This window comes from Rousettus aegyptiacus, unplaced genomic scaffold, assembly GCF_014176215.1.
Source record: "Rousettus aegyptiacus isolate mRouAeg1 unplaced genomic scaffold, mRouAeg1.p scaffold_m13_p_7, whole genome shotgun sequence".
NCBI classification, from domain to species: Eukaryota; Metazoa; Chordata; class Mammalia; order Chiroptera; family Pteropodidae; genus Rousettus; species Rousettus aegyptiacus.
In genome coordinates, this window is record NW_023416310.1 from 46,224,183 (window position 1) to 46,248,714 (window position 24,532).

The window sequence follows — 24,532 nt, forward strand, 5'->3', positions numbered from 1 at the left end:
TTTGGATCTGGTTTTCACCTCCGCTAGGTTCCTTGTTTGTGAAAAGCCCAGTCTTAAGAGCAGGACTGAGCTGAGCCAGACTGTGGTTCATGGGGTTTGTATCTTCACTGAATTTTCCTCTCACTCTCAGATGCCGGTGCACGGCCTCGGCCCTAGCCCTTTGAGCTTCCTTCTTTCCTCCTCTTCCCCTACCTCAAAACTATTAGGGTTTACAGTCTTCCAAAGGGGCAGGTGATCTGGGCTGATAAGCAAAAGGTTGTGGGGCCTGTGGGAAAGCCAGTCTGGACTCAGGGCCCCCACATTTAGGGTCATGGCAATAACGGGAGGTGGGAGAGAGGGATTTCCAGACAGAGGTATGAGCTAAGGGTGAAGGGCTGTGGCATTCAGGCAATCTGTTCCCCAGCTCTGTATCTGACACCCCTAGTTCTAGGTCTGACTGACCATTGAGATTTTTGTCTCTGCAAAGATTCCTGTGTCTGAACCCATGCACAGGGCCTGGGCCTTCCGCCCAGCCCAAAGGGTGGCCAGCATGACAGAGAATGGCCACCAGCTGGTGAGGTGGTCTCTGAAAGTGTCCGTTGTTCCAGTGGAGCTCCACCCACCTGTCTTCTGTGTCTTCTAGCTCTGCAGCAAGATCCTGGAGAAGACGGCCAACCCTCAGTGGAACCAGAGCGTCACGTTGCCTGCCATGGTGAGCCTTGGCCCCTGGGGGCCCACCTCAGATGGCCCTAGGCTCCCAGTCTCCCCAGCATCCCGCCTGTATCCTAGACTTTGGTTCTTCAAAAGGACCCCATACCAACATGTCTCTTTTTCCTCTGTAGTTTCCCTCCATGTGTGAAAAAATGAGGATTCGTGTCATAGACTGGTGAGTTCTGAGCCTCAGGGTCTTTTAGAGGTGGCCATCCTCAGGGGGTCACTGGGTCTTTAGTTTCCTTCCATTCAGTCTGCGTGCAGTGAGAGAGTGTGTTTCGGGTGAGGCAGTCTCCTATGAGGGAGGCAAAGGAGGAGAGGAGGGCCGTTCTTGGGAAGCTATTCACAGCCCTGCTCAGAGACAGATGGGGGGCTAGCTAGGTGGGCCTGGGAGGGCTCCAGAAGCCCGAGATCCCTGAGGCTTGGAGGGAAGACTTCTTGGAACAGGTGGGGTTTTAATAAGTTCAGGGCGAGAGCTTTCCAGGGAGGAGAGGTTCATAAGCAAAGGCAAAGAGGCCGGAAAGAACAGAGCTTCTGCAGGGATAGGGTGTGACGCCCCCTGTGTTGGTAGGATGGAGTGGAAGTGGGCAGAATTGCCTAAGCAGGGGACACACCGCTGTGGGCTTGCAACAGGCGAGGGAAGTAGTCACACAGACATCTTAGAAGAGTAATAGTATTTACCACTTGAGCACTTACTGTATACCAGGCCCTCTGCGCAGCAAGCCCTTCACATTCACAGTCTCACTTGACCGCAGCTTGACTCCTTCTCTATAAATGATAAGACAGGTTTGCAAAGATTGAGTGACCTGCCCAAGGTGACAGCTGGGAAGCAGCTGAGGCCAGGTTCGAACCCAGACCAGCTGCTCCCAATGCCTGGGTTCTTAACCACTAGGCTATGCTGCCTCCTGCTACGTTGAGGTGGTCCACCTCATGCCTCAGGGGCTTTTAGGGGTCCACATGAGGATCCCCAGGACTTCCATACACCAGGCTTTCCAAAAAGAGAGAGTTGTCCTTTCTCTGCCCCCAAAAAGTCTTGGCTCTGCGGTTCCCAGTGTGTTGTCCTTTGGTCACAGGCCCATGGCACCCCCAGCCAGGAGGATAATGAGAGACTGGAGAAAACCCCCAGGCCACAGAGCCATTAAAGTGCCCGCCAGTTCCCCAGGCCTAAAGAAAACAGCTTGTGAGAATTAGAGGAGAGGAAGGGAGCAGCCAGGAGGGCCGGGAGGGAGAGGCCTCTCGGGCCCTGACCGCCGGTATGTTCCGTGGGGAAGCGGTTTGGGGGAGAGGTGAGCTTTACGTTCACAGAATGATCTCTTCATCTTAGCTCGCGGCGTGTGCGTGCACATGTGTGCGTTGTGTGTGTCTTTGCGTGTGGATGCATGTGTGCGTGTGTGCACATGGGCGCGGTTGTCCCATGTGTTGCGGACGGGCCTTGCCCAAGTCTGTGTGAGCTATGTCAAAGGCATCAGCATACTGTACAATCCAAACACATTACAGAATCTGGTGGTTGCATCTCTGGTTTGGGTTGAAGTGGCATTTTTATTGTGAGTCTATTTTCAGACTTGCTGTATTTTCCAAAAGCAACCCCAAGCCCCAAAACCCAGCTCTTGGCCAGAAAGCATTCTGGTGCTGCAAGTTCCTATCCAGAACAGTGCTTTTTTCCCAGAAAACTCAGATAAACTTGTGTTATTACCTGAATCCTGGAAATATGATCTAGTCCATATGGCCTTTTCTCTGTAACTTAATCTTCCATTCAATTCTTTAAGAATTTCTCTTTCATTAAGAAACAAAACCCTCAAAACGACCCCTCCCCACCTCCATAAAACAAAATCTCTCTTCCCGTTCTCTTACCCTCCTCAGCAGATTCAGGTAAGACCAGGCTGGTCTTTTCTAGGGCTTGGTCACCGAGGCAGTTATAAAGTGCCCTCGACCGTCAGTTATCTGGTGTTGATAAACTCATTATAGGATGTTTAAAGGAATGTTTACTTTCCAGTTCTTGTTAACATCATTCACCAGGAAAAGTGATAAAAGACCTGTGCTGACAACTCACTCTTCCTAATGCAGCCCCCACCCTGATGGAAAAATTTAAAATTAAAGCTTAATCACTTCCCCGGGAAATACAAAGAGGAAAGAAGGGAGCAACAGAGGTATTTCATGGTTTAGATTTAAAAGAGAAATGAAGCCACCATGCTCAATTGTTGTTTACCTTGGGGCTTGAGTGTATCATCTGCCTATGGCCGAAGGGAGAGGTGGCCTTCGGGGCTCCAAAAAAGAGGGAACATGCATTCAGACAAACTTCCGGGAGGTAGGTCTTGCCCAGCCCAGCTCTTCTCAACCCCAGCATGATGACGTTTTGGACTAGAAAATTCTTTGATGTGGGAGACTGTCTTGTGCATTGTAGGATGTTTATTAGCAACTGTACCCTATCCCTACACTCCTGCCCCAATACCGAAAATGTCTCCAGACTTTGCTAAATGTCCCCTAGGAATCAAAATCACTGGACTGAGAGTCACTGGGCTAGCCTGACAGGCTACTGCAGTCAAAGCTCAGGTTTCCATGTCAGGCATTTCCCGCTCAAGTCCCAGCTCTGCCATCTGGGCAAATGACTTACCTTCTAAACCTCAGTTCTTCACTCGGAACTGGGGCTACTTGTAGTCCCTACCTCATAGGGCTGACATGAGGGTGTGAGATAAGTCATGTGATGCTCAATAAATGCCTGTCATAACTATATATTATGATCAAAGGGACAGGTGTGGGCAGAGAGGGAAGGTCTGCACAGGACATTGTTGGCTAACAGGTTCATCAATTCGTTAGTCTCCTCGAACTCCTAACCACTGTCCCCTATGCTGGTTGAGAGGGGAGAAACCTTCCTTCTGGGAAGCAGGACAGGTTCCCGTACCGAGCATGGGGCAGCATTTGCCCTGAAACCCTGGAGCAGGAGTCAGGACCCCATGGCTTCAGTTCTGGCTCTGCCCTCCCCCAGGATGGCCTTGGGCAAAGGACCTTATGATTCTAAGCCTCAGTTTCCTCATTTGTGCAACGGAGATAATAAATAAATAAAAGTACCCATTTCTTAAGGTTATTGAGTAAAGGAGGTTGTAAGTGTTTTGTCACAAAGTCAGATACAAAAAGGAATAGTGCATTAGCATTGGCTAATTTAAGACCGTGACTTTGGAGATAGTTTCTTCCTGGTCATTTGATTTTTCTCCTTGGTCTGGATATTTCTTGAGCCCTTGGGCCTAGCTCTCCTTGGGTCTGGGGGTTTGGCTCCCTGAGAAGCTTCCTGCTCCTCGTCCTGTCTCTGGCCTCCTCCCTCTCAGCCTGCAGACATCCAGGCTGGCAGCCCAATGTCGGCCTATAAGGCGCTGATGGATGATGAGACAGACTCGTTCCCTCCTGTGGTGTCCTGAGCAACACTTTCTTTCCAGTCTCTTCCCTGCTAGTACTGCCAGACCTCAGGGACATACCCAGTGTGCGGGCTGGGGCTCTGGCGGTGTACATTTCCTTCCGGGTGGGCTGTGGTCTGCGCCCCCCGCCCGACCCTGTTCAGGCCCTCTCTGTTTCCCTGCTCTAGGGACCGCCTCACCCACAACGACATCGTGGCCACCACTTACCTGAGTATGTCGAAAATCTCTGCCCCTGGAGGAGAAATAGAGGGTAAGTTCCCCCTCTTTTCTGCCCTCTAGTCCCCCTTGCCCTCCCTTGCTCCACCCCTGCCTGTCTTATACTTCTAGTTTCGAGAGTTTGCACGAAGGGAAGATTATAAGGTCTTTGCTGCCCGTTTCCCAAGGAGAAGGGACCTTGGCCATTGAGAGGAGTGCGCTGGTGGGCATTTAGGACTCTCCGCCCCTCAGTGGTGGAATGTGCCTCCTAATGGTGCAGAGGGCAATTCATTTCTGCAGAGAAAGTCGGGGGCTGCAGCCATGGGGTTACACTGGCTGACTGCGCCCCACCAGTATCTACTCTGAAATAACTTTCATTGGTCTGTTAAAAAGTAGTCTAAGATCGTTTAAAGAGACAATCTGAAAGAAGAATATAAAATTTACCCATGAGATTACCCGTAAGGCTACCCTCCCAGACAGGAACTAACTATTGATATTCTGAGAACTTTCTGTATGTTGCATGTATGTATGTATGTATATTTGTATGTAAAAATACATGTATTATATATATATACGAAAAACATTGTTTCAAAACAATTTTTAATTGTTTTGAAAATCACTTTTTTGTTACTTCGTAGTACAACATATGTTTATTAATGTTATTAAACAGTCTTCTACAATATAATTTTAAGTGACTATACATGTTCCATGTGAGAATGCACCATAATCCACATTAACTAGCCAATGTTGAATTATTTAGGTTTTTCCTATTTTTTCCACATTATAAACAACTAACTTTATATTATTTTTGTAGCTGAATCTTTCTGCAATTCATGATTTACCTTTTAGATGAATATGTAGAAGTGGGATTGCTGTGTCAAAGGATTTGAGCATTTTAAGGCTTTTGGCATATGTCAAAATTGCCCTTCCAAAAGACTGGACTAATTTACACTCTAATCACTCAGTAAGCCTGTTTCGCTGCACACTCACCAACACAGGGTAAAATAATGACATCACAAAAGAACTTTGTTAATTTGATGGGTGGATTTTATTTTTGCTTTGATTTTAATTTCATTAATAGCCGATGAAGTTGACCAATGCAAATTGAAAAATGTTTTAATACTCATTTTATATTTACCAATTATATATATTTATATACTTTATTATAAATTGCTTGTTCATTTTATTTTTACCACTTAATAGTTTTCGACATATAGAAATTAAATTTTTTTTTAATCCAGTCAAATCTGTTAATCTTTTCTTTAATGAAGAAGGCAAGGATCTAACATTACTTTTTTAAAAATTTGTTTTTTGGTAATGCCAACGCTATATATTGAATGATCTTTTCTCTGTAATTTGAACTGCCACCTTTGTCTTCTACTAAATTACTAAATGTGTTTTAGGGCTTGTTTCTTGATTTTTTTTCTATTATCTTTAATTGGTATGTCTGCTCATTATTTCTTAGGTTTTGGTATCTGGGTTATGTTGGCTCTGTAAAATTAATTGGAAATATTTAAAATCTTTTCTGACATCTGCAACATTTTATATAACATAAGAATGCAGCCTTATGAGGATTTGAAAGAATCACCCATAAAACCACAAGGGCCGGGTGCCATTTTTCAGTGGGTGTAGCACTTGCTCTTTAAAAACTTTTCAGTTTCTCCTGTGATCGTTGTTATTTTCAGTTTGTAACTTTTACTATAGTCAGTCAGTGTTGATAATTTATATCTTTTCAGAAAAGCATTTATTACTCTGAGGCCTTCCAATGTCTTTACAGAGTGTGCAGATCGAGAATTTAAACAATTCTCTTTGCCTGCGTTCTTTCCCCCATCTTATTTTTAATGATATGTGTTTGAGTATTCTTTCTTTCCTTGTTTCATGATTAGCCTTGTTACAAGTTTTTTTTTCTTTTTCTTTTTAACTTTATCAGATGTTTCAAAGAAATGGCTTCAGGATTTATTTATCAATTCTAATATTTTTTCTAATATTTTTATTCTCATATTTTTACTCTTTTTAACTCTTTTTCTTTTGTTGTTTCTAGCTTTCTGATTAACTTCTTGTGTTTATTTTAACTATTTCTTATTTAAATAATGGAAGTATGGTTTCTGTCTCGAATGTCGTGCTTTTTGGCCTTCAGCAAACCCCAAGGTAGTATTTGACTCTATTTTTCACTTTCATTTTTTATATCTAAATATTTAATCTATTTTGAACTTATATTGGTGTATTTTCAGAGGGCAGTCTGATTTCATTCCTTTGGAGATAGTCTATTTTTTCGAACTAGATGCTGCTTGTAGGAGGAGTGTTATCTCTTTTTCTTGTAGTTTGAAAAATTACTTCAATCTTTCTAAGCTCAGGACTCTTTTCACTGAATTTTGTCTGAGACATGGCAAATTTGTAAATCTGAGTGGAGGAATAATTCCTTTTGTTCTAACATTACAACACGGGCAGCTGAAGACAGGGTGGGGTAGGGGTAAGAGTGGGAGTTCTGGAACCAGGCAGTGTGGGTTCCAATTCTCTTTCTTTGTAGCTGCATGAGTTGCTTCAAGTCTCCTTTACCAGTCTCAGCCTCATAAGGTTGTTATAAGGATCCAGTGAGATCATAAATGTAAAGTTCTTAGAGTGTCTGGTACACAATAAGCCCTAAAGTAATGTTTGCTGTTCAGTATCATTATTATTGGCTTTCTGCATCACTAATCTGATCTTTTTCCTATATTAATTCTGCTTTTTTACTGCTTCCCATGTGGTTTAAAATTGGCTATTGCATTTTCAGTTTCTTGTCACGCCTTCTTTTTCTTCTGCCATTCCTTTTTAATATTTTCCTTTCCCTCTTTGTTCTCTCCTGGAGTCTTTGCTTTGTTCCACAAAAGCTGTGTCTTCTTGTACTCTATTGAGGATTCAAAATCATTTCCTGAGACTTTCAGGTGAATGTTCTTCCTGCTCTTACACATGCCAGTTTCCTATCCTGGTTGACACACTGTTATTCCTCCTTCCTCCTTCCTCCTTTACTCACCCTCTAACGAGATCTGTTCAGTTTAGATGTCTTTCTACAGATGGTGTGTGGGTCTCTGTCCATGCATCTGTACGATCTTTACCTGGAGGACAGGTTAACATACCCAGTTTCTGGAAGACTCCACCTAGTGCTCTTGAATTTGGCCAATGCCTTCTTCTAGGTTCTCTGAAACATTTTTTTCTTAAAAAGCTCTTTTAGTTATAGACAATTCAAACAACATAAAAGTAAATAATTGTATAATGAAATCCCAGGTGCCCTCAACTCAACTTTACCATTTAGCTGCTCTCTGCCATTCTGATTTCATTGTTGATCCTTGAAATTAGTGAAATACACAAAAACCACCCCCTAGAAGGCACTGCTTTCAGGCCTCCTGCTGTCCCAGCACCTCCCCCTCCTAACTGGGAACTGCTGTCCCAGGATGTGGACCCCCTTTCTCTAATGCTGTACAGATAACTTCTGAACATGGATCTCTTGGTTGTTCACGTAGAAATATTTGAGGCAGGGAGCAGTGCATCATGAGGGTGGGGTGGGAGAGAGGGTATTCTGGCTTCCCTCACAGATCGGAACTCCTGGTATGGAAGGAAATATCTTCTCCAGTGTTCTGACTGGTGCTATCCCTGTCTCTGAATCTGGGGACAGACCCTGGCAGAGGCACAAATCGACCTTCTGACTGTTTTTGGACAGCACTGTTTCATGAGGCTACAGCTGTGCCTGCCATCAGCCACCTAAGGGAGAGCTTAGATCCCTGTTCCCCATCAGTCTTCCTGCTGGTGGTGATGATGGCCTTGATCTTTTTCAGGGTTACTGTGATTATTTTCACGGCAACCCGAGAAAGGTGTTTATTTGGCCACTAGATGGCGCTCAGGCCATGGGCAGCCTGGCGTGGTTCAGGGAGTCACTCAAAGATGGGACCACTGTCCCCGACAGATTGTTAGAGAAGTAAATGAGAACCTTCCTGCAATCAGCTAACCAGTTTAAAGTGTTATGTTAAGCGTCTTAATTTCTGTAACAACAAAAGAGTTAAACTTACTGCTCAAACTGGAGCCCTTCTCCGTGATCGTGATCGCTCTGATGTCCCGTCTCTCAGAGGTGTGTCCCTTCCTTGCCCAGGCCTTGAAGGTCAGCTCCCTGCCAAGCTTCTGCCACCTATCCTGAGGCCACCTCAGAACATGCCACTGCATCTTTCCTTTTAGCTCTTTGTATTTTTTCTGCACATCGGGGGTGTCTAGCACGATAATACACAACACTTAATTTCCTCACTGCTCTCAAAACCCAAACTAAACCAAACTGTAAAAATGGGTTCTTTCTCCATATTCCCTGGCCTCATGGTTCACTGGATTATTTGATCCAACCCAGAGTTTTTGTTTTTGTGTTTTTATTTTTATTTCCAGTGAGGACAGAACCTAACACTAGCCTCTTAAGCACTTCTGCCCACAAGTTTGCCTGGGCACACTTAAGTATTCCTTGGACTCTGTGCTCCAAAGCATTTAGTAAAAATTTTGTTCTCTAGAAAGGAGTGCTTTCAACTTAGAAGCCACAGTTCTTTTGAAAGGTAACAGGCACATGAGACCCTTGAAACCTACACAGATTCTTTTATACTTTTATGCATGTGAAAATCATGCTACATAAATAGCATCTGTATCCTACCATTTTTTCCACAGCGAAGAAATATGAAGTTAGTTTCTTTTTGTCTTTGGAACTTAGGGTATGATCAGTTCCCCGCAGTTCTCGGATTTTCCTCTTGCCTGGTGCATGGGCTGGTGTCAGGCAGCCAAACTGTGGGTGTGGGAGGTGTGCCAAGAGGCAGAAGAAGCCAGCGGGGCTGGCCTCAGGTACTGGCCTCAGACTCTTCAGGAGGAGACACAGGTGTCCCTGGAGACTGTCTGCAGGGCTGTGATGGGGCTGTGATGTGTAGCTCATTGAGTTGGGACAGCCTGCTCTCATTCTCTCCAGGCTTCCCCTAGGTGAGAAAGTTCAGCGTGGCTGTTTGGGCCACAAAACTGGGATTATTCATCTGTGTTTTGTGGCCTCCACAGCCCTGGTTCCTTGGGTTTAGGGAAAACACACCAAAACATTTGTGTTTTGGCAGAAGGGTGATGAGGACTAAATAGAGGCGTTGTCTTGGGTGCCTTCACTGGGCACTCTGCCCTTGACTTTATGAGCTGTCTGCAGACATAGGGGAGAGAATCTGAAATGATCCTCAACACCTGGAAACCTGAGACCTTGCCTCCAAATTAGGAATCACTGGCCTAGATTGTCAGCAGGATCATGTCTCATGAGGTACTCAGCACTGTGCCTGGCTAGGTCTGCTGAACAAAGTAATGAATGAAGAAAGGAAGGAAGGAAAGAAGGAATTAATGAAAGATGCCATTGGGAAATAGGCCACTCTGCAGCCACCCATCTGGTCCTCTTAGACACCAGAGGCATGTGTTGGTCAGATGGGTGGTGGGATTAGGGGACAACTGTGTCCAGACTAGTTTGCAGCCAGGATTCAGAGTTGGTCTGGGTGGGAGGCAACAAGCACATGAGAGTTGGCGCTCTGACCTTGGCCTCATTAGCCTGGAATGGAATCTCTTTGCTTCTGGTGGACCCTGGCCACTGCTTTCCTTGGGGCTGCAGCTGGGCTTGCGTCAGTGCTCTTGCTGTTGCTGAAAGTTCCCCTATGACCTGAGGCCAGGCTCCCCCACTGATGAGAACCTATGCCTATGCATATGAACATGGCCATGAATTGTGGTTTCTGCAGCCCTGACTCCTGCCAGCCGGTGTTCCCAGCTAAGGCCTGGCTGCGGAGAGCTAGTGGCTGGATCCCAGGGCCTCGGGCCCCTGCAGCTGGGCCTTGTCCTCCTTGCTGCCTTCTGCACTGGATTGGTCAGCCCTGTCCTTGCATCCAGACTTTCAAGTTCCTCTCCTCTCTCTCTCTGGTTATTTTCCCTTTATAATGTTTTGCTCAGCTCTTGGCTCTTAACTACAATCATGGAGCTACGGGAAAATAGTAATAGGCATAATTTTTTCTTTAAAACATTTTTAAAATTTTTAATTAATTAATTTTTAAATTGGGGTAACATTGGTTAATACGATTATATACTTTTCAGGTGTACATTATAATTTGATATCCGTATATTCTATTGTGTGTTTACCACCTGAAGTCTAGTTTCCTTCAGCTACCCATATATTTGGACCCTTTACCCACTTCACCCTCCCCCTACTCCCCTATATTTGACCCCCTTTACCCGTCTACCTCCCCACCCCTTACCCTCTGGTAACCGCTAGTCTATAGTCCATGTCCATGAGTCTCTGCTTGTTTGTCCTGTTCATTTGTTAGGCATTATTGTTTTGAAGGAGACCAATGGGTAAGGGTGATCAGTAAATGAAAATAATCAGGGATTTCACCAACCACATCTCTAGGTTTGGTCGTTTAGCTGGTTGGAAGAGGGGACAAGGAAGATTAGAGTGTGGGAAGGTATAGAAATAAGACTGGGGGATACCCATGTTTTTGGGGGCATTTGTACCTGCTTAGAAGTGAGGATAGATTCTAAGAGCCTGGAAGTGTGCCAGAACACCTCCTTCCCTTCTTATTTCTCAATGTCCCTTACCAACATTTAGGGACACGCCCAAGTGTGTAGAACCTCCAGCTAATAGACAGCATCTGGCACTGTGCTTCACTTGAAGAGGCAGGTGCCAGAAGCCAGATCCCAGTGTCTGCTGCTGTGAAAAGGGGACAAGGTGCCCTCAGTGGCAATACTAGAAATGACCACTAGATGGAGATGTTGTGCCTCCTAATACCACGTCTCAGAGATGGGTCCCAAGTGTCAACCTGCCTGCTGGGTGGAGTGCTGGGTGTGCCTGGCTGCCTAGCTCTGGCCCTTTCGTGCTTCCCCCACCCTTTCTTTGTGTCTGTACTTTGTTTCCCTCACTTTTCTGGCTATAGCATGGAAAAGCACATTTTCTTTCCCGTGTTATTTCTCGAACGTATCGAGTCAAGTTTCGGGTCCAATTTTCAGTTGGCAAACAGAACACTCAGACGTGCAGCCAGACGCCAGTGGGGAGGGACCTGAGGGCTCACCATGGTGCTGGGGGCTGTGTTTGGCGGGGGAGGTTCGGTGATGACTTAGTTGGTGGTAAATTCACAGCTGGGCTGAGAGTGGGGCCTCGGGCCACATCTGTTTCCCACACGGGAGCTGTCTTTCCATCTGTCTGTCTGCCAGCTCTCCATCCACATGCCCATTCATGTAACCAGGTCCTCCTCCCAGCCATTACCATCCTAACCCCTTTTCCATTTCTTTACGCTTCAGAGGAGCCTGCAGGTGTGGTCAAGCCTTCTCCAGCCACAGACCGTATGTGCTTTCACCTTGGGGACAGTAAGGGGGTGGGGCCTGGGGGTTTTGCTGGAGGGGAGAGGGTGCTGGCTGCCAGGGAATTTTTGAATTTGCCTGAGGTGGGTCTGAGATTCCTCACCGTGGTCCCCTAGCTTACCTTTGGCTGTTACCTCTCAACTGCAGTTGAATATGTAAATTTCTTGGAATACTTTAAAAGCAGTTCCCTCTTACTCCCCAAACCCCTTCCTGAATCTGCTTGGCTCCAGCTGATGCTCAAATGAGTCCGCTCTCTCAGGTAGAGACGGGGTGGGGCAGGGGACATCTTGGGGACCAGAAGGAGGCCAGGGTGAGTTGAAAACTCTTGATTTTGAAATTTGCAGGGTAAATCATAATCGATATGGTTGTTACAAATAACTAATAATGGTCATGTTAGTTCCACTGGCCTGGGCCTCTCTCCTCTGTTCCAAATGCCAGCGCCTCATCGGTGATGGGGGCTGGAGGGAGGGGAAGGTGGATGCAGGCGGCCCTGCTCTGGGGGAGGCACATTGGTCCTGCCTTCCGGTGGGGAATTTCTTATTTCTCAAGCCTGGTACTCCACTGCGCCCGCCCCCTCTCCATCCTTCCCCAGGGTCTTGCCACTAGGTGGGACTCAAGGTTCACTCGTGGACTCAGGTCTGGCTCAAGCACTTCTTTGCGAGGCCACCGATTTTGTGCCTGCCTTACCCCATGCTGCTGCCCGTCTGGGTTACATCATCCCAGGTGGCTCCTGTCCCCGCCCCCGCTGCCCCCATGCCCACTTCCCATCTTTGGCATTCTGGCTTTTCAGGGTTCTCAGAGTACACCAGTGAAATCCCATCCTGGGAAATCTGGCTTTCTGCCGGAAAATCGTGACATTAACGAAAGAGGGCCCCCCAAAAGGAGGGAAATGCTATGGAAAATTTCCCTCATCATTAGTGTGATTCTCTTTATAACTCTCCTCCATCTTACTCTACTGAAAGAGTATTCTTCGCATAACGTGGGGAGAGGGAGGCTTCTAGGTGGTCCGTCTCAGGGGTGGAGGGGCGTGTGCCCTGGGACTACTTCGTGAGGGGACATCTACCCGGGATCCCTCCCTGGTGCCTGGGAGATGGCTTCTCTGGTCACCAGGCGCTGGGGCCTCCACTGTGCCTCCTCACACTCATGTGTGGGACGCAGGATGGGGTCCTGGCTGAGATGAATAGGCCTGGGTAGGGCCCTGGCCCCAGCTTTGCGTGCTGGCTCAGTGCGTGGGCTTTGAGGTCAGACCATTTTGGGTCATGCCACATTGAAGCCATTTATCCCTTGGCATCCCTGAGCCTCAGTTTCCTCATGTGTAATATGAGATAAAAGTGACAGCAGCCTCCATGTCTCAGCATTGTGGTGAGGATTAAAGAGAGCTATGAGAGACAATGGCAGCTGTCACCAGTGTCACTGCCCTACCCAGGTACAGGCTGCATCCCTTGCAGGTACAGGGAACTGAGGGCTCAGGCCTGCAGCTGGATGGGTGGAGCGCTAGGAAGCCCCCTCGGGGCCAGCCTCTCTCACCCTGCTTGTGTCTCCCAGTGGACGACCACCTGGGCTTCCTGCCCACCTTTGGACCTTGCTATGTCAACCTCTACGGCAGTCCCCGGGAGTTCACTGGCTTCCCAGACCCCTATGCAGAGCTCAACATGGGCAAGGTGAGCCAGCCAGCCCATCACCTCCCCTCGATCCCCAGACCTGCGTGACGGGTCTTCCAGCCTGGCCTGGGGAGCGTCTGGGTCCTGCCTGGACTCCAAGGGCCTGGCGGGGCTTGGGCGGGCCCAGGGCCAGGCAACCACCTCCTCAGAGAGCCCTCCTCCCGCCTGGTGCCCTCTGGCCCCTTCCTCCCTCCCGTGCTCCTCCCGTCTGACTTGTCCCCCATTTTCCGGGCCCCTGAGGGACCCACACTGTTGCCCTCTCATTTGTCCCAGGTTTTATCTCTCCTCTGGTTGGGTCGGAGTCTGGTATTGACCATCTGGGTGGTTTGGCCTGTAACCTGAACCCTTTGGGTCGCCATTTCCTCACCTGCAGAGTGATGGGGGTGGCTCAGGGACCCCCTTGGTGCCTGAGAGATGACCTGAGGGCCATATCAGGCACCTTTGCTTGTCTGCCCCTCCATCCCCCCTGCTCCTGGTGATCCAACCTCCCCTCTCAGGGGGAAGGCGTGGCCTACCGAGGCCGGGTTCTGCTCTCTCTGGAGACCAAGCTGGTGGAGCACAGTGAGCAGAAGGTGGAGGATATACCTGCAGATGACATTCTCCGAGTGGAGGTGAGAGGCATGGCTCTTGGAGGGATGGTGGTCAAGGGGGGCTGGACTCAAGGCATCCTGGAGGAGGAGGGCTTGGCTTTACCTACACTCACATGCCTTCACCCCTCTGAGCCTCGGAGCCTCAGCTGGGAAGTGGGAGTGAGCCCACAGCTACCTGCCTCCCCGAGGGATATTCAGAGTCTCGAGAAAGGTAAACGGAAGTAGTTTTAAAAGTCTGGAGCTCAACACAGACTAAGAGGCTATTTTATAACAATAATGCAAGAATAGGTAACATTAAGCACTCACCATGTGTCAGACAATGTGGGAGTGATGTTCTGCTATGGCTGAGCCCTCCCAGAACCCGTGAGGCGGCTTCGATTAGTATCTCCATTGTACAGATGTGGAAACTGAGGCTCGAATGTATCAGAACAACAAGTTGGGGAGCGGAGCCTTATGTCCAAGAGGCAGCTGCATGGAGTCCACGTGCTGATTTAAGCTTTCAGGCTCTGCAGTCAGATGGTGCTGGTTTCAGTCCTGGCTTGACCACTTCCCAGCTGTTCAGTTTCCCCGTCTGTAAAGGACAGCTAATAATTATATTCACCTCCTCCTAAGATTGTTATGAGGGTTGAGTTAATTCATACCTATTTACAGTAAGTACTCAATCAGCATTGGCTGTTGTTACTTTTTACATTCTTCGAGAACCCAGTTGTGTAACAACTCCTCTTTTCTCTGCCTGCCCGTGAAGGGGATCGTAAAGTCATCTTGCTTCTCGTGACTGAGTGCCTCCCGCGTCCTCCGCCCTGTGCCCGACACTCAGAGGGGAATGTGGGATTTATTCATCCTAAACGCATGGCAGCCCGTGGCTACCGCAGAGCTGCCTGGTGTGGGGAGACCCTGAGTGGTGTGGGGCGGACGCTCTGGGCAGGGGCATGGTAGTTTATAGCCTTTCGCCCCTTCTGAGCATCAGAGGCAGAAGACCAGCCTCCCGGGGGTAGCGGTGCCTTGGCTGCTGGTTTGGATTAGGAGCAGCATGGCCTCGGAGGCAAAGACCTTATTAGAGGAATGTGGCCAAGCACACAGGCCTGGAATGAGTTTGCTCAGTTAGTAACCAAATCTGGGCGCCGTTGCTTAGCTGGACCATTTGCCACCCATCAGTCCAGCCAGGATTTGCTGGGCGCCAGTCACGGCCAGGGCCTGCCAGACATGTGACCCTCCCCAGCCCGGTGTCTCCCTTCCTCCGCCCTGTGACTCTCTGGCCGCCCTCTCTGTTTCCAGAAGTACCTCCGGAGGCGCAAGCATTCCCTCTTTGCCGCCTTCTACTCAGCCTCCATGCTGCAGGACGTGGACGATGCCCTCCAGTTCGAGGTCAGCATCGGGAACTACGGCAACAAGTTCGATACGACCTGCCTGCCGCTGGCCTCCACCACCCAGTACAGCCGGGCGGTCTTTGATGGTGAGGCTTGAGGCCACGCACCTGGATGGGACCCAGACCACGGACAGGGGCTGGACCCTAAGTCCTGTCTCCCATGGAAAGTTGCCAGAGGTCCGTTCGAGGGCCTGGCTCAGGCAAACCTGTTTGTGGGGACCCCCTGCTCTGCCCACCATGTACTTCCTCCCCTGCTTGCCTCTAGGTGCCAGGGCTCATGATTGGTCTCCCCAGAACGGCTGTGGTCAGCATTGGTCCTGACCTATGGCGATCACCTACCACATGGTGGGTGTTGGGCTTGGCATAGGGCTTTTGGAGAATTCAGGCTTTCCAGGGTCCTCCTAAACCCCTCTGTTTTGATGTGTTAGGGACCCTTAATGAGAGCAGCGGCTAAGGGGAGCTCAGGCACCTCATCTGGACACGGGGGAATGCTAGTCACGCAAGTGTGTCCAAGGAAGCTCTTAGTGGGGAGGGGAGCAGGTGCCTGTATCCATCCTACCCTCAGGCCCCTTCCCTCCCAGCCCCCCACCCGTGGCTCAGTACCAGGCCTTCCTGTCCCCCCAGGGTGCCACTACTACTACTTACCCTGGGGCAACGTGAAGCCCGTGGTGGTGCTGTCATCCTACTGGGAGGACATCAGCCACAGAGTCGAGGCCCAGAACCAGCTGCTCAGGATCGCTGACCGGCTGGTGAGTGGACGCGCCCCGCTCCTGCTCGCACCCTGTGCAAGCACCCCCACGGCGGGGGTCTTCAGACCGGCGCCTTGTGGGCACACACAGAACTACGCTCGCAGACCTCCATGGCGTCTGGGGTCCCTTGTGTCCTAACAGTGCCAGGTTTGTGGTCTGTCCTGCATCTGGGAAGAGAGCAGAGTAAGTGAGAACTGCCCTGGGGGAGCCCTTAGTCTCACGCAGGAGACAGCACAGATAAAGAGCCCGAGAGAATTCGAGCAAGGAGCAGCAGGACAGAACCTTGCACCCATTCATTCATGCATTCATTCATACATTCATTCATTCACTCACTCACTCACTCATCAAATGCCTTTGACTCTTACTACATGCAAGGGCTTGTGCTGGAAACTTCTAGCTAGAAGGTCGATGTGAACAAGGAGCTGACCTGCCTTCATGGAGTCAATTTAGCAGAGGAGAGCCCTGGTTTGCCCACGCTTCTCACACAGAAGTTCCCAACTCAAGTTCAGGTGACTTTTCAGAAGTGTAAGGGAGAGATGGGGCTCAGAGGAGGGGGAGGAACGAGGAGCGTCAGGAGGGCATTGCAGGGCAGCGGGGCAGGGGGGCAGGAGGCAGGGGCCGGGTCAGGGTGCCGTGGCAGTGGTCCAGGGGAGAGTGATGAGGGAAGGGGATGACCTGGAGATAAAGCTGCAGGACTTGGGCTAGAAAGGCCGGGTGGTCTGTTGGGTGGGGGAGGAGGGAGGGCCGGGAAGAGTGACTCGAGTGGATGGGGTCTGGGAAGTCGGGGGAAGAGCAGTGCGGACGAGGCCAGGTGGCGACTCCTGATTCAGACGTGGCCGGGGGGGTTGCCTGTGGAGGCTGGGCGTGTCAGGCCTGGCGCTTGGCCAGCGAGTGGAGGGGAATCAAAGAGCACAGGACGTAGAAGCTGAGGGCGGGAAGCTGGCGTTCCTGGGAAGCTGGTGGTGGCCCCTGGACACTTCTGTGAGTACGTGGTGTGTAGCCTCAACCCAAAGGCACAGTGGCCTGTGTGAAGGTGGGGGAGGCAGGTGTGGCCATGACACCCGGGCGAGTGAGGAGCAGCGGGGTGGCGGGGACGGGGCTGAGAGGCTTGGGCATGTGTGTGGGTGAGGAGGGAAGGTGGAAGGGGAAGGGACTGACCGGGGTCTCGGAGTGGCCGGGAGGGGTACAGGCCCAGGTGGGGTGTTGTGGTAGCCATGCCTTCCTGAGACCGGTACAAGAGCACTTGGATTCGACGCTCTTTATGTCCAGAGCCCTATCTCCGGGTCAGTTATTCTCTCATAGGACAGAGCCTGAGGGTGGGGACTGTGTGTTCTTTCCAGGGCCTGTTCCCAGGCTGGTGGTCCCACGGTGGAGCACACGCTCAGGAAGGCTCTCGGGTGGAGAGGAGTATGGGGGACAGTCCTTGTCCTGATAGGTATTCTGTGAGAGATCTCTGCCTCCCAGCTCAGGACAGAGGCCTGTGGAAATGACGGGGGAGGTGCTCCATGAAGCAGACCAGACGAACCCTGGGCGTGACCTGGCCATGGGAGTTTGTCGAGGAAACTCTGTTACTGGAGGTTTTCTGAAGGCTTCTGAAGGGAGCGTGTGACCTGAGCCTGCCTGGGTGGTAGGATTCGGGAAGGAGAGAGCTAGAGTACTAGTTTCCATGTAGGGAGCTAGAGGGACCTGCGAGACGGCAGATCTGGCTTGAAGAGGCCCGTGAGCAGCAGATGCAATCCTGTTCTGCCGAAGCCTGCACACAGCACTTGAACTCGTGACCACATGCAAGGTTGGGGTCCCAGGCTTCAAATTTGGATGTTTGGTGTGGGGAGCCCTGGAATGTCCTTGAGACAGGACAGACACTGGTTTGCCGGATCTGGGCTCTGTCTAACTGCTCTCTGTTTTAGTTCAGGGACTCGGTGTGATAGCAAGGCCTGGGAGCTGGGGGTCCGCTGTGTCCCTTCTGCCTGCAGTGCTGGCCCTGACCCTTGCCTGCTTGTTCCCCAGGAAGCCAGCCTGGAGCAAGTCCACCTGGCCCTGAAGGCGCAGTGCTCCACTGAGGACGTGGACACCCTGGTGGCTCAGCTGATGGACGAGCTCATCGCAGACTGCAGGTAGGGGTGTCGGGCACCCACGTCCTCCCTTCTGGCTCGACTGAGCCTCTTTCCCTGGGAGTGTTCGTGTGTGGTGGTGAGCAACGGCACGTCTCCCCAGCCATGCTTGGCCAGCGGTCCAGCCCGTGCTGAGTCCAAAGGTGGCGGAGCCAGCGCGGGGAGTTGAAAAGGTGACATTTAGAGCAGGTCATAAATCTCCCTGCAGCAGCGGCAGCTGTGGGCCTGGGGCAGCCTGGCTCACCTGAATGGGGAGCATTGTGTCTCTGATCCCCGACCTCTTATTTCTCTGATGGAATCTGCAGGAGGAGCTGGCTGGTGGGGGTGACGGCGCCCCTCCTTCCCCCAAGGCCATGTCGGGGACCACGGTTTCTGTTTAGCCTTCTATTGACATGGCTGATTGTCAGGAGAAGGGAGCCCTGGTGGTGATGGAGATCAGGGGTTCTGAGGACTGGCAGAAGGGAAGCATCTCTGCATCTCTTTCTCTGCTCGGTGATTTGGGGCTCACCACCTGCCTGCTCTGAACCTAGTCTCCTCATCTTCAACTTGACATTATAATATCACATAAACAAAGTGCCTGGCCCTTAGGAAGTGTTTAATAAATGGCAGCTATAATTATTATTAAGAAGAAACAATGTCGGGAGATTGTTCTTGTCCGTTTTAACCAGTTTTGCAGCTTTGGGCGGCTTCAGTTCTCTGGATCTCAGTTTTCTCGGCAGTTAAATGGACTTAATAGTAAAAATTTGCCTTTAGATTTTCTATGAGGTTAAGTATGAATATATGCAAATGTGTTCTGTGCCCCCCTCTAAATCTTGTTGTTCCACTCCCTACTGAAGGTATGAGAAAGGCCTTCATGCAGAGACAAGTGTCACCATGCCACCTGATACAGAGCTCTTCTCGTCCTTTTTACCCCAGTTGGGAAGTACATCTTTATCAGAACAATTGCCCTTCCCACCTCCGCCATTAGTAGAATTACAGTCAGGTCATTCACTCATTCCCCCAAACTTCCTGAAGCCTGGCAGGCTCTGCACCAGGCACCCAGAGCATACTGACGAGGGGACAGCTTCAGCCCTCCAGTGGGTGACCCATGCAAAAGTGAGCAAATGAAGTCAGCTGTGTTGGGGGTTAGAGGTGTGTGCTGTAGGAGCTCAGAGCAGGTGCATGTAACTCAGGTGTAATTCGGATGCTTCCTGGAGGAGGGGATACCCGACGTGAACTTTGAAGGAGTCAGCCTTTGGAGTGGGGGCTGTCCAGGCAAAGGTGCAGAAGCCTGAAATGCCTGCTTCCTCTGGGAGGGGATGAGGGGGTCACCAGGGATGCTGGAGTCCAAAGGAGGCAGACCTCTGGGGTCTGCTAAGGTGAGTTCATCCCTGGGCACCATCTGGGGGCACAGTGATCCTGTGGTCCAGATGCACACTCTGGCTGGAGTGCAGAGATGGGCCGATGGTGGTGGTGAGGGGAGACTGGACGGGGCATCACCTAAGGCAAGGCTACTAAGAGATGAGCAGAGGGAGGCCGAGAGCAGCGCGGACTATTCAGGAGGCATCAAGATGACAACAGCCTCGTAATGAACACGTTCTGTGCCAGGTGCTGTTCTAAGAATTTTACATGTATGGACTAATCATAAAAATCTTATGAGGAAGGAAGCAGAATGAGCTACATTTTACAGATGAGGAAACTGAGGCATGGAAAGATTAATTAACTTACCCAAATTCACGCCCCTAGTAAGTGGCCGAGCCCCACAGTGCTGTACTGCTCTTTACTGGACAGGACTTCATGGCAAATGGGACGTGGTGGCCCGAAGAAGGTCCAGAATGAGCCCCTGGCTCTAGCGAGGGCAGGCGGGTGGACGGCAGGGCCGCTCTCAGAGGGGCCAGCAGGAAAAGAGCAGGTCTTGGGGAAGACGAAGAGTTCAGGACTGGCCGTGTGGCGTGGGAGGTACCTGTGGGACATCTGGAGGTTAGAGGATAGAGTGGGGCTGGAGGGGCACGCAGGCACATGGTCACCGTGGAGAGGGCCTCAGTGACTGGCTGCGTATGTCCCACTGGCCCAGCCTGACAGCCTGGGTGTGGAGGGTGGGCTGGGGCTCTGCTCATGACTCATGCGTTGTGTGGACCTTGGCAGGTCTGAGGTGCCTGAAACATCTGAGACGGGTGGGACCCAAGTCCTGGGCTGCCCTCTTTGGCTTTTCAGAGTTCTTGGAGGATTTGGCTTAAGTGCTTCTGCTAAAGCCTGAACCCCTTGAGTTACTCTTCTCATGCTATAAGGGGGCTTGGGGTCCCCTGAGGGGTGCTGGTCCCAGGTCAGGAGCTTAGGAGGAGGTTCCCATCCTCTGGGGAATGCACACATGGCTCTTCAGGGGAGGAATGCCAGCCATCAGGACCAATTCCTCCAGGCACCACTTGAGGCCACCGACATCCCTGAGGCCACAGCAGGAGGGCTTCCTCTACCTCTGGCTCTGTGCCAGCATTTTCACAGCTGACAGGCAGGGCACAGGGTTCCTGAGCCAGCTTGTGTTAGCTGACCCATTTCTCAGCCAGCCCCTGCCCGTGCCTCCAACCTCAGCGTCCTTCATTCCTTCAGACCTTTTCCTTTCTCATCTCCCTGGGAGCCTCTCTCCCTCCGGCCACTGGTACCCACTCCGTTCTTCCAGCCCAGCTCTCTCCTTTCATCTGTAGACCCACAGACCTGACTGCCCACACACATCTCCACCTGGGTGTCCTGCCAGTACATTCGTTTCATTCTCTGAGATCTTTCTAAAACTGCCATGCCACCTCCACTTCAGCCCTTCAATGTCTTGCAGTTAGGGGAAGTCCCAGCTCTCAGCCTGGTGGACAGGCCACTCCTTGCTCACAGACCACAATAGTCCTACCCTCCAGCCTCCTGTCTCTGAGCCTCTGTCTTGTACGTGCACTGCTCCTTCTGCAAGAGCACTCTTCCTGCTCTTTTTGGCCTGACGAGCTCCTGCTGGCCCGGCTGGGTGAAGCTAGGGGACACTTCTTCCAGGAAGTACTCCTGACTCTGAGGCTGCTCAGTGGGGGCTCCCCAAAGGCAGGGCTGGACCCAGCCCCCAGCCAGGACCAGCGAAGCTGTTGTCCACAAGGAGTGAAATGAATGATTCCACAGCCAGGTCATCTTCCGGCTGGACCCTGCCACTCCTGGGCAGCTGTGCCTGATGAGGCAGCCGCTCACCGCAAGGGCGGGCAGTACTTTGGGAGCAGCCCAGCTCTGTTCTCAGCCTGTGCTGAGCCCTGCCTGCCTTTTCCAAGTTAGCCAGAGTTGGCAGGGTCAACTATCCTTGTTGGGGTTTGGGGGTACGGTGTCATCTAGCCTCCTCTTTTGGGTCTCTCTTTCTTCCCATACCCCCTGCCTTGGGCTTTCCTGGGGCGGGACCGGTCCAAGACATCTTGTTAGTGGCAGTCGCAGGTCCGAGCTATTTCTTGGGCAGTCTTGTCTGGACTGGTGGCTTCTGTGAAAATCTCCCTTTGGTGGTCTGTATGGCAGTCCCTCCCAGCTCCTGACCCAGGCTGGGGGCATAAATCACCCTGGTTGGCTTGGCTCTCCGTATTCCACTCCAGACCCGCCTGCCCCCACCCTCAGGCCCACTCAGGCCTCCTTCCCAGGCAGGCTCCAGCCAGGACTCTGGCCCAGGCCCCCCTTTACCCACCGAACATGCCCCTCCGCCACGTTTGAGTGAGCCGGGGATGGAGGCCGCCCCTCTCCTGGCCTGGGGCAGCCCCATCCGCGGCACCCTCGGGGCAGTAAATATTATATTACTACAGGGTGTGCAGTACGTGACCTGAGACAGGTCCCGGGGCTTAAGTTTCCTGAGATGGAGTTTGCGTACTGCTCCCCCCACCCTAAAAATTCAATTAAAAAAAATAACAGGAAAAATGTAGTGCGCCGAGGGCCTGCCAGAGTGGTGTATCTGGCGGCGGCGGTGCCGCTGCGCTCCGGCGGTAATTGGTTCTGCATAGCTCGGGGAAATTGGCAGAAAAATAAATCAGCCGGGAGCCGGAGTCGAGACGCTGCGGGGAGGGGAGTATGAGGTGGGGGGTGCTGCAGTGGTGGGAGCAGAACTGGCGGAGTGGGTTTGACTGATGTCCTGTTGGGGAGTCAAGGGCTCAGCGGAGGTGGGGCAGGCCCCCACACCTTCAAGCACCGGTCGTCTAGAGGGGTTCTGCTTGTCGAGGGAGGGCACACACCTCCCCCTCCCCAGCCATCCCGCACGCAGGATCCTTGCGTGTGTACTGACTGACCCCCGAGGCTTGGTATGGTGAGGAGGAGCCATATGAAGGGCTTTTCGGGAGCCAAGTGGGATGGGGGGTCACAGTTCTTTGCCTCTGAACGGGATGGAGTTTAAACTCAGCCCCAACCTTGGGGTCTAGGCCTGTGTTTCTGGGACTGCATGTCCTCCCTACCCACCTTGTCTCCTAAGGCTTCTTGAACAGAGGGTTCTGGGAAGGGTGTTGTGGGGCCGACCCAGTCCACACATCTGTATTGCTGGCTGCCGGCCTCCCCACAGCGTCTGCAGTGGCTTGTCAGGGGTCCATAAATTTCCTTCTTGAAGAAAGTGTGTGTACAACAGAATGGATTTGTTTCAGCCAAAGGCAACTTAGTGCTCTAGTCTCTGCTCTAGGTGGATACAGGGGGCAGGGAGGGACCCGCCTAGGGACTTCAGAGCAGAGGCAAGTGGGCCAGTGTGGTTGGGGAAGGCTTCCTGGAGGAGGCGAGGATGGAGCAGGTCACATAGAGATGACTATGCGTGTGGGCCAGGCTGGAGAAGGTACCCAGAACACATGGAGTGCCAGGCAGGCAGGCTGAGGGTGTGCGACCTGTTGTGGGGGCCTGTGCACAGACATGTCTGAACTTGGGTGTCACTGGCCCCGTGCTCATCAGGCACATCCCGTCTTTCTGTCTCTTATAGCCAGTCCCTGGGCAACGTCCAAGAGATACCCTCTGCCACCCACCTGGACCAGTACCTGTACAAGCTGCGTACCCGTCACCTGAACCAGATCACCGAGGCAGCCTTGACCCTGAAGCTTGGCCACTGCGAGCTCTCTGCCACCTTAGAGCAGGCCGAGGACTGGCTCCAGCGTCTTCGTGCTCTGGCAGATGAGGTAGCTAACCCTGCGAGGCACCTTCCTTCCTGCCTGGAATATTAGAACTGGCAGGGACGTGGGGACTGTCTGGACCATGATCCAACCCTGGCTCCATTGCTGGGTGACCTTGGGCAGGTAACTTAACCTCTCTGAGCCTCAGTGTTCTCAATCGTAGAAAGAAGACAGAGGATGCAAGGGGATAGTGGGTGTTGCGGGGCCCAGCACCAAGCCTGGCATGTAGTAGGTGCTCAGTAAATGTTCCCAAGTATGTATAATAAATGCTGCCAAAGTATGTCAGAGACAGAGCTGGGGCCAGAATCCAGGATGTCTGGTGCTAGCTCCAGTGCTAGGGCCTGTTTCCCTAGGACGCAGGTTCTTCTCTCTGCCAACCAGTTCCTGTCTGTCCCTGCATTCCTAGACGCCTCCAAGCCCCAAGCCTGAGGAGGCTGCATTTACAGTACCTCTGAGCATTGCCATATCTAATCAGAGAGAAGAGCCTCCGGTTTGTCCTCAGGGGCACCCTTTCCCCATCTGCACCCCCTTCTTCAGATCAGACTCATCCACTCAGTTTCCCAGGCAACCAACAACCAAGCAGGCCACGGATTTGCCCAGAATGAGGACAAAGGTCCACTCACGTCACAGGCAGAACAGCTGCTGCTCACTCTGACAGAGCCATGGGGAACCCCAGGGAGCGGGTGGGGATGACAGGAAGGATCTCCGCAGAGGAGTATGCAGAGAAGGGCAGAGCCTGCGAGGGGCTGCTGGAGGGCCGAGTTGTTGAAGGGAAGACAGAGGCCCAGGAGGTGGGAGGGATGCTCAGGAGGGGAAGGCAGCCGGGATCGTTGGTCCCTGAGAGTCAGTTCCCAAGCAGGGTGTTGGGTATGTGGCCAGCTACCTGAGGAAACTATGTTGCCGAGCCACAGACCCACCCCTCGCAATGGCCGTGGACTATCCCTCAGGCTAGTCAAACACTGTCCCCCCAAAATCATAGCCCAGACTGACCCCAGAGCTCTCAGCACAGATTGTCTTGGGGCTGGGAGAGGTAAGGCCGAGCAGGCGCTGTTGACTGTATGGGAACGCGGAGAGGGTCTCCCTCCGATGTGAGTGTACGTAGGAATTCCCTGAAGGGCTTGCTGAACAGGTTACGGGCTCTCTCTGATCCCATGTGGCCCGGGCGGCGCCTGAGATTTTGCATGTCCCGCAAGTTCCCAGGTGATGCAGCTGCCATTGCTCCAGGGACCACACTTTGAGAACCCCTGGGGTAGTGGTTAGAAACATATATTTGGAGTCAGAAAAACC

General features: G+C 51.6%; 1 protein-coding gene across 27 annotated transcripts in view; it reads left to right on the forward strand.

Moving 5' to 3' along the window:
* DYSF (dysferlin) overlaps window positions 1–24,532 on the forward strand; it is a 197,936-nt gene that overhangs the window by 69,684 nt on the left and 103,720 nt on the right. For 18 of the 27 annotated variants that reach the window (XM_016130568.2, XM_016130569.2, XM_036224020.1 and 15 more), the window contains 10 exons: window positions 623–691; window positions 822–865; window positions 4,265–4,347; window positions 11,595–11,636; window positions 13,200–13,315; window positions 13,813–13,926; window positions 15,181–15,358; window positions 15,896–16,020; window positions 18,028–18,134; window positions 23,059–23,251. In XM_016130568.2, the coding sequence (XP_015986054.2) occupies window positions 623–691; window positions 822–865; window positions 4,265–4,347; window positions 11,595–11,636; window positions 13,200–13,315; window positions 13,813–13,926; window positions 15,181–15,358; window positions 15,896–16,020; window positions 18,028–18,134; window positions 23,059–23,251 (1,071 nt within the window). The remainder of the gene's footprint in view (window positions 1–622; window positions 692–821; window positions 866–4,264; window positions 4,348–11,594; window positions 11,637–13,199; window positions 13,316–13,812; window positions 13,927–15,180; window positions 15,359–15,895; window positions 16,021–18,027; window positions 18,135–23,058; window positions 23,252–24,532) is intronic. The other 9 variants (XM_016130575.2, XM_016130584.2, XM_016130586.2 and 6 more) reach the window with 1 other exon arrangement.